The 10,000-nt window shown below is 42.0% G+C and overlaps 1 protein-coding gene across 1 annotated transcript; it reads left to right on the plus strand.

Moving 5' to 3' along the window:
- The first annotated feature begins 1,686 nt into the window (after positions 1 to 1,686).
- Positions 1,687 to 9,420, plus strand: flad1 (flavin adenine dinucleotide synthetase 1). The gene is made up of 11 exons (XM_041942772.1): positions 1,687 to 1,953; positions 2,889 to 2,981; positions 3,270 to 3,438; positions 3,951 to 4,328; positions 5,993 to 6,106; positions 6,198 to 6,465; positions 6,821 to 6,968; positions 7,278 to 7,376; positions 7,573 to 7,762; positions 8,858 to 8,931; positions 9,046 to 9,420. Exons 2-11 carry the CDS (start codon positions 2,974 to 2,976, stop codon positions 9,179 to 9,181), a joined length of 1,584 nt encoding a protein of 527 aa, XP_041798706.1. The 5' UTR covers positions 1,687 to 1,953; positions 2,889 to 2,973; the 3' UTR covers positions 9,182 to 9,420.
- The last annotated feature ends 580 nt before the right edge of the window (positions 9,421 to 10,000 follow it).

The raw sequence follows: 10,000 nt of genomic DNA on the forward strand, positions 1-10,000 counted from the left end.
TAGAAATCCCAGATCACAAGCCAAAAGCATATTACCTTAAATAATGACAACATCCGAACAACATGTTTTGTCCTTCAGTTACCACAAGACCGAAAGAACAATTCTGTTATCTTCACCATAACAACTTCACTCAGTTAAAGTACTTCTTTATTACTGCTGTTTGGGTGTATGTGATTTATTATGGTGTTATTGTGATAAAAATACACATTTTAATCTTATTTGTAAAGCATAAAGCAGTCTGTACACTCAGATGCCAGTTTATTAGGTACACCTATAGCTAAAACTCATGCAGTCTAAAAAAATCCAACCTTCATGTGTTCTGTTCTTGTTGAAACTGTTTTGAAGAAGTGTCGATTCAACTCCATGGTAAATTTAGAGGATGTAGTTTGTGGTATTGTTCAACTGCATTGTGTTATGCAGACAGGTGTTTCTGTTATTTAGCCTGCCCTCACTGATGTGGACAAAGTGGGTCATTAAATTATTTTGTCCACAATAAACAGGCAACTGAATGTATAGTTGTAGTCCTCCACCATATGTGCTTCAAACCATGTGTAATAGCTACAAGTCTGCTTATTGCCATCAGCAGTTTTGATGGATACCACTGTCTAGACACTAATTTTCATGCAAACTCAATATATTCTTAAAGTGACCAAGAACGGTTTTGTGGTGAAAACAGCTTAACGCCTCAATGTAAGCAACACCTCAAAACATAGAAACAAAAGCAACAGGTAAACATGGCTTTGAGCAAGGCATTGACTTAACCCCAGCAACTCCAGTGGAACTGCTCACGGGCTGACTAGGTATATCTTTATGTTCATAATAGACCATTTTTCACAGGAAGTATTTGGCATGTCACACAAAGAAGAGCACAGGTGTACATAATAAAATAAATATGGCTGAATTCCTTTTAGCTGCTGCATTATGAGGATCCTGGTATTGTTCATGCTGGCTAAATGTCACATTGTAATGTCGTACTGGGATACTTGGTGATAAAATGGTGCAATTATTAACGTTATTAGTCACACCTGTGCTTTTGCTTTTCAAAAGACATCATGTGTAAAATAGACCAGTCTTTATATTGGTCTATGGAGTGGATGAAAAGTTATGGGAATGACAAACAATGAAAAAACTAAAAACTATGAGAAAAAAACTTTGTCAAAATTCTAACTTTTAAAGTCAAAATGATGAAATATATAGTATGTATTGGCATATTATCTGATAATTGTCACTATTTCATAATTTTGATGAAAATGTTCTGACAGCTAAATATTATGTGATTGCTTGAACTGGCTGTTTGGTGATTTCTGGGTGAGTGGGCATAAAATAATACCACGGTCAGAATTTCAACAGACTCATTTTTTATTCTGTACATATGTTGTAACTTAAACCATCAATATCTGCTCGAGCAAATACAACGCTGTGGACAATAAGCACTTCATCTTCCACTTCGTTTCAGTATAATCAAGTTGCACGTGCGCCACCCATAGACAAGAAAACGAACAGCAGCAAACAGTTTAGGTTCTATGAGGTCAATCATCGGATATTGACTCCTCCAGCCAGCAGAGGCAGACGAGTTCGAGTAATATCAGTATCTCTCCATTTAGAAAAGAAAAGAAGTCTAGTCTCGACAGCTGTTAGCATCATGCTATTCGAATATGTATAGTGCAAAATGCGAGTTGCTGGTATATTTCGGTTAGCCAAAACTTATCGTATTGAATTTGGCCAAACGACATATATGGCTACGCAATGATTTGTTTACTCTTGCACTTACTTCAGTCACTTCCGCGTACACAGACAGGATGGCCGTTAAGACCCACTTCTGTAAACGTGATTGGCTCTCGGACGTCTCGGGAAACATTTTCTAATTTGTGATTGGGCGGCTAAGGACATGTTTTTGAGTGACATGTAGCCACAAGCCGTCGGATATATAACGAGGACAAGTGCGGCTCAGGAGTAAGTTACCCCCTATTTAATGAGCTCGCTTAACCAATTATAAAAACCGTTTATTGTGTGTTTCTACTCAGTGTATGGTAGTGGAGAGAAATCGGCAGTACAGACAAAACATTAGCCACTCTCTAAGTGCACGTTATTTGAATGCTAATGCTTGCTGCTCGTGCCCCCAACAATGGCTTAACGTCAAGTAACCTAGCACGGAGACTTGCCACATTTTAAAGTACCTGACACTTTGATTGACCTTTATCCGTCATTTGTGCTTGTTTTTATGAAGGCGAACGAATGTGCATGAGGGCAATTTCACTATTTCGTCAGTCAGTTAATTGACAGTATTATAAAGTGCGGTCAAGTGAGATAAGTCCTATAGAATACGTCCGTTAGATAAGTCTTATAGAATACATTCAACGTGAAGGCTAGCGTTAACACAGGCAAAGACAGCCACGAACGTCCACTGACTCTGTCTGTACGTCAACGTTGTCTCGTTTGACCGCTGCACTCTGTCCGTTAAACCTTTGATCCATTTTCTACCTCCTCTCAGTTCCTCGCAAATATTGAAGTTTTCTTCACTGCATGTCCACGTCAGCCAGTTTGTCTTCAGGCCTATTAGCATGTTTTTGTTTAGTGTTTGTCAGTTCTTAAGACCTCCAACAGTTTACAGCTTGGCTATCCAGCATGAAGGTGCATGGATATAAAACACTGAATAAAAAGAACGTTTTTCCCTAGAGATCAATGAATTTAATCATTCAAGTGCAATATCCTAAATACATCTCATCATCTCTACTTCACTTTCAACTTGCACTATTAAACTTCAACTCCAAGATCTTCCAGTCGACGCATGTGAAGAAACAATTGACAAGAAGTTATTGTCTGTTGATGTACTATCTGTCATGTCTTATGCAACTTTCCCCTTTATCTAATTTGTGTCTCCTTTCAAGATCCTCACTGCTAGGAGGCAAGTTATGAAGGAGAAGAGGGCCTGAACTTAAATGAAACGCTCTGAATGCTCCACATGGATTCTTCATGTTGATGTAAGATTCAAAGGGGACTTCACAGATCCTCATAGTCATTATGGGTCATCACAATAGCACCAAAAAGTATATTGAGAACGCATTAAAAAATAAAGCTAAGATACACTGCATTGTACTGTATATCATGACAGAATTGCTCTTGACTTGGGAGATTCGTGGCTTTGCCCACTATTGATACCTGAATAGACATATGCAGTTCACAGATATTCAGATGCACACTTGAAAGCAAAATGTACATGCAGAAAGTGCAATGAACAATGTCATAAGCGTTTTTATTTTGTCCTCCAGCTCTGCTTTTCCCAAGCTGAGTAGAGCAGTGGTGCGTGTGAGGAGACTGGCGGCTCAGCTCAGCAACGCAACCATGTCCACAAACCACCAGGGCTCCAGTCCGTCCTTTGCAGCCAACGGGGATGCTCCCACTGCAGCAATTCTCATCATTGGAGATGAGATTCTCAAGGTGATTGTTGATAAATGCTCCTGGTTTGTTTGACTTTTCAGCTGTATTCGTACGATTCACAGTATCCCACTGAGAATCCTTGAACAGAGACATTCTTTGTGGGTTTGTTGAATATATCCTTCTTTTTTTTCTAATAAATCTGCACACTTGAAAGTACAATTTTATTAAAATATACATTCTAACATCACACCCTAATTCATCAGTATGCCTCAGCTCTGTGGACCGCCTCAGGAAAATCTATGATGGTTATTTGATGTGGCAGCAGTGCTCAGTTTTAAAATGACAAGTTCACCATTATTTCTGGACTTGACATGATCGTGATTTAAACATGAAGCCTTTGGTTTTGTCCAATGTCATGTATCACCCTCAAAACATGCCCACTGTGAGTCATTGAAATGACATGAAGAAAGACCTTGGAGTCATTGCTAAGTCTTTGAATGTAACGTTCAATTGATGATGGAGATACCGGATTGTAGCTGAGTGAGTGTCTCTTCTCGTCTTTGGTCTCCCAGGGTCACACAGTGGACACCAACAGTGCCTTTCTGACACGAGCACTAAGGAAGCTTGGAGTGTCTGTGCAGCGCATAACAGTCATACCAGATACACAGGAGGTCATTGCCAAGGAGGTGGCCCTCCTCTCGCCTCAGTATACACACATCATCACCTCAGGGGGCATAGGCCCCACTCACGACGACGTCACCTTTGAGAGCATCGCCATGGCGTTCCAAGAGGACTTACATCCTCACCCTGAGCTCTCCCAGCTGGTTGAGGAATTCTTTGGGGTGGTGGATAAGAACAGTGCTGCTATGAAGCTTGCCATGGTGCCTCGCTCAGCCAAACTCAACTACGGAACTGACCCTCAGACCGGACAACCGCAACGCTACCCAGTGGTGAGTAAACGCAGGATGGAGGGAGATTAGTTCTTTCATCAATCGGCAGTTGGTAAATGCAGTAAATCATGTTGTCATAAAACACTAAATTAGATCAAATTATACAGAAGCTATAAAGCATCAGTACCCACCACCTACTCACTGACTCCCTGCACTCTTTATTGAAATTGATGTCCCAAATATCTGCTGTGCTGTGTATTACCTTTTCAGTAGGCTTTCTGGGGCAAATAAAAATTGTTTAGCTGACACAACTCTCAGGAAGATGTTCACTCACAGGCACATAATGTTCTGTCCAGGGATGCACCGATAATAGTATCAGGTCTGATACTGTGCTCATGTATTCGTAATTGTACTCATAAAACTTCTTCGATACTACAGCACCCAATACCGCTTTATGGCAATGCGGCTTTAACCTCTCGTCAGTTGAGCAGGTAGGCGGAGGAGGAGCAATGTCAGCAACAACCAACTTTGCAGTAAACATTGGAGAAGCGAGAGAAAATCTACAGACACAACCAAGGGGCAGCAAAAACAATAGAAGCTTCTACCCAGTACATTGCTCTTGATGACCAACCTTTGTCAGTTGTAAATAATACAGGATTTCATGGTCTTCTCAGTGTGCTCGGGCCAAGGTATAAAATTCCCAGCTGTCACCACATCATAGAAACCATGTTACCAAACAGTCTCTCATCAAGCAGAAGTGGGCTCTGGGAATATTTGGTGTCTGAATATGAAAGTAATCTCTATACACAGCTGATTGGTACAATCCCCTTGCAGTGGCACAATGCTGACAATATATATATATACATATATATATTTATGAATATATTATTAGCCTGGCAGGTGGAATCAACAAGAAATCTCTGTTACATTGACAAGTACCCAAATGTAAGCACTTGTGCCTGGTCTGAAAAAAGGAGGTATCGGTGCATACCTGGTTCTGTCTGCTCCGTCCTGTTCTGGGTTTATTTCGGAAGACAGCTTCAACTGCTATCCAGGCACTGCAGTGACAAGCAGCTTCTCGCAGTGGGTAAAATAATTGCATCGGACAATTACAGAAAACAGCAGTGCAAGGAATACACACCTGCAAGTATTTGTATTGCAGTTCGCTGAAATTCAAACACCACATGTCTATATTCTTCCTTAATGAGGATCATAGCACTCTGTATGGTTGACATCTGAGTACCTTTTGATTATATTTATGTTGAACAGTTTCAAGTATAGATGGACAAAATACAAATATGTACTTATTTAGAATTAAAATGAGTCATTAGTGGCAGAAATGAAATGATGTAGCTACATAAATGTGTTTGTTAACTCCTTAACAAACTTTATGTGGCTTCCCTGACATACTGAAGTCATCAGATCAGACGGAAAGCAATTGACCACTGATCAAATTTAGGGAAAAACACACTTTCAAGTAGAACTAAAAGGATTCACAGCAACAGACCTATAAATAAGAACAGTTTGACTGCCCTAAACACTGTGTATATACAAGAAAGACTTAAGGTTAGTTTCTAGATGCTGACTACCTTGAAATACATGTTATTACAAGTTTTAAACATTAAATACACACAGAAAGAGCTAACCCGTAGGTTCAGGTCGAACATTAACTGTTGGGCTCACACATTCTTTCACTGGATGATGTGTCTACCTCCTCCTCCCAGGTCAGTGTGCGTAATGTGTTCATCTTTCCTGGGATCCCATCTCTGATGGAGAGGGCCTTCAGTGGGCTGGAGCACCTCTTCGCTGGGTCGGGGACCACCTTTCACTCTCGCGAGGTAACACCGTCACCATATCTATTATTTATAAATCCACTTGACTGCTGTGTTTTGAAAGCATAAGGAAGCTAACTGAACATTTTTGCGTTAGGTGTTTGTGGATGCAGATGAAGCAGAGATCGCCCCTGTGCTGACCAAACTGCAGGCTGAATGGGGCCGGAAGGTGGCTCTGGGCTCCTACCCCGACTGGTTGAGCAACTATCACAGAGTCAGGCTGGTCCTGGACTCAGATAGCCAGGAGGAGGTGGACAAAGCCCGGGCACAGCTGTTAGACAAGCTGCCCAAGGGTAGCGTGGTGCCCTTAGTGACTGACCCGGTGTCCATCGCCACTGCTGAGGTGTACACACTGGCCAACAACGGTGAGGAGGAGGAGGAGGGGGAGGGTGGTGGAAGATGATAGTTAAACTATGTCAACTTAATATAAAATGAATATTGCAGAGAACTCCACTTTACACAGGCACTGGGACCAATAAAGGAAGCAAAAAGATTGAAGTAATTATCTCCATAAAATCATAGTGGATTATTAAAAAGAATACAACTGGCATGAGACTGAACAGAGAATGGAATCGAGCGTCAATAAAATAAGACAAGCAGATATTTTCACTCTGAATTTGACATAAGAATGAGGGATAGTTTAGATCATAACAAACACATTTTAACCACTGTACATTCGCTGTAAAATGTCCTCTCGCTGTGGATTTCATTCTCCCACAGGCACACCGCTGGGTGAGAAAGTTATGTCTGCACTGAAAACGATAGAGGCTGCACTGGATCAGTATTCGACAGAGGAGGTCTGCGTCGGCTTCAACGGGGGCAAAGACTGCACGGCGCTGCTGCATCTCTACTACGCAGCACTGAAACGGTAACAAGAGGGGCGACGACGATGATGATTATTTAATCAGGACGAAAACAAATGGCCTGAGAGAGGAATGATGAAACGTAGATTCCAATGAAAAGGAAAATAATGATACCACTTCTGCACAGTGGGGCGTCACAGTAAGAAGTTCAGCAGCAACTGCAGAAAAATCTTGGACAACACAGACCACTGTTTGGACTGTTCTCGAGTGGACAGTGAGAGAGGGTGATGAGGATTAACAGGAACTTATTTATCTTTATGTTTTTGTTTACACGTTCTCTCTCTTTCTTTTTCTCTCTCTCCTGCCGCTCTCAGACGGTATCCAGATGATAAAGCCAAGGTGAAAGCTCTGTACATCCGTATTGTTTCTCCATTCCCAGAAATGGAGAGATTCCTTCAGGACACAACAAAAAGGTGAACTACCAATCTAGCCTATTGGATACTGTCATTAAGCACATTTCAGGTTATAGTTTTTTACAAATTAATTTGATGTATTTTAATACGTAAGCAGTGTCAGCAGTCCAGATAGTTGTATATTAAGTTAAAAAAGCCTCCCAGTCTTCTATGTCACAGTATAGCAGCTCGTTATTTGGCGACGTGTCTCCCATAGATACGACCTGGAGCTGTTCTCTGTGGAGGGCAGTATACGGCAGGCGCTGTGTGAGGTGCAGGAGAGGAGGCCGGACCTCAAAGCCGTCCTGATGGGGACCAGGAGGAGTGACCCATACTCACATACACTCACCCCCATGTGTCCCACTGATGCCGGCTGGCCAGACTACATGAGAGTCAACCCGCTATTAGTGAGACTCACACACAAATTGCATCAATGTGCTGTTTCATTATGTCTCGGTGTGTCACTGTTACTGTATTTTTCTCACTTTTGGGATAAAAAAGCACTAAATCATACCATGTAAGATCATTCACTTATGCATAATAAATCAACATATAATCAAATCACAAGTTAACCTTTAGTGACAGCCAGACACACCTGATTTTATTTTAAATCTTAAGAGCACCTGCAGGCATTAATTATAAAAATAAGAACCAAGCAGTCCTTCAGTTTCCCCACATTTGTAAAGTTACAGGGTGTGTAGTGCTGCAGGAGAAACTGCTTTTTGACTGGTAATACAAATCTGTTTTCACTGCTCCAGCCAGGCAATTTCCCCTTGTTACACTTAATGTTATTTGTCATCTCGACTGAAGTTCCAGAGTGCAGATCTACAGGGGTGTGAACAACATATCATAACACCTGCACAGTTTAATGCACGTCAACAGGCCTGCAGTAATACTGCATTTGTGAAGCTTTAAATGATATTGTGAATATTTTGGGTCCAATATTTTGCCCCTCACAGACATACAAACAGCAGGTACACCTGCACAATATGGTGGTTTCCAATATAACCTCAGAATAAACCGGTGCTGTGAGTCAACACCTCTGTAGCACATTGTCAGCAGATATTTAACATTAAAAGCTTCACATTCTAGAAGTTATTGCAGGTCTGTTGTGCTGGACTGAACTACATTGTGCAGGTTTTTATGACAAAGTCCATCTTTTGTAGGCAGAAACCTCTGATGCTGTTTCTCTTCTCATATGTTTTCTGAAAACTAGATGCACATGAGCAGAAACACGATGTTACCTGCTCTAGTTTAGATTTCTTTGTTTATTTAGAAATGACAAATTCTTTAAGAATGGCTGTTAGTGTTCGCACTGTGACAGCCGCAGTGGGACATGTGATACATACACTGTGGGCGGATGCTCAGCAGTTGACCTCATTGTACAATAATTTATGTGTATGAATCGCAAAGGAATCCACAGAGGAGGACTTCCCCTAGACTGAACTAATCATGAATCAATCCCAAACCAATGAAGTTTTATGTCTCCTAACGCTCTACAGGACTGGACGTATCACGACATCTGGTCGTTCTTGAGGACGTTATATGTGCCCTACTGTATCCTCTATGATAAAGGGTAAGGACACATGCAATCTTTTCCTCATTCTGTACCCTCCACTTGTTCCGGTTGACACAACATCACAGCTGAAGTGCAGAAATCTTGGTCTGAACCCTCTCTGTCCACCTGCAGGTACACTTCACTGGGCAGTATGGACAACACCTGTCGGAACACGTCCCTGCAGGTGGTGGATGGGAGGGGGGTGAAGCGATACAAGCCAGCCTACCTCCTGGAGAACGAAGAAGAGGAGCGAAACTCCCGCGCCTGATGCAGCGTCGCTTCTCACTGTGTCACCTGTTGCTGATGAAGTCGGATCTCAGATCACCCCCTCACTCCACACATAAAAAACGCAAAACTTAAACCACAACACAGACATTTCATCAGGTCGTCATATGAATATTTGCAGAACATGTGCAGAGTGAGATTGCGAAGGAAGTTTGTGTGTGTGCTGTTTGTTTCAGTCTAAAGTAATGGCTCTCTGTGCTGTTGAATAAAACATCAATCTGTGCCATCTTTTTCCATTGTCATGTTACTATTTTAAGAGGAGTCTGGCATACAGATGGCAGCGTCCACAAGACTTTCAATATTGCTCTTGATTTATCTTATTCATGAATCCATTTGTCTTGTTTCTAAATCCGATAAGAACAATCTGGCCAGAAAAACAGCCTCCATCAAACTGTATTAGTAAATAATGTGAAAAGGTTTTCTGTCGAGGTGAAAAAATCAGCTTTGAGAAAGCGAGCGTGCAGCAGCGCGGACGAGCTGCTGAAGGTCAAACAGCAGGCTCGTATTGATCCACCTGCGTCTCACACTTAATATCTATAATTGCGGACTGCAGCGTGTTTAACTGAGCATCTCTCCACTGGAAAACCTCCACCCTGATGGTGTAGTTCTCTTCGCGCACCTCACGGGCGCGTTGTTCTCTCTTGTTCCATTTAGCAGCCGTGATTACAAAAAAATTACCTCCTCCGTTTCCAGACATGATTGAATCCAGGCCCATCGATCCGCTCTCTCTCTTTCTCTCTCTCTCTCTCTCTCCCCCCGCCTGGAGATTAGTCAACGCCGCGCAGAGAGGATCGATACCGGC

This window comes from Chelmon rostratus, chromosome 8 (assembly GCF_017976325.1).
Source record: "Chelmon rostratus isolate fCheRos1 chromosome 8, fCheRos1.pri, whole genome shotgun sequence".
NCBI lineage: Eukaryota > Metazoa > Chordata > Actinopteri > Chaetodontiformes > Chaetodontidae > Chelmon > Chelmon rostratus.

Bases quoted from the DNA above. Each gene is read 5' to 3' on its own strand.
- flad1 (XM_041942772.1), top strand. The intron at 3,439-3,950 runs GTGATTGTTGAT...TTGGTCTCCCAG, and splicing joins TTGGAGATGAGATTCTCAAG to GGTCACACAGTGGACACCAA. The intron at 4,329-5,992 runs GTGAGTAAACGC...TCCTCCTCCCAG, and splicing joins AACCGCAACGCTACCCAGTG to GTCAGTGTGCGTAATGTGTT.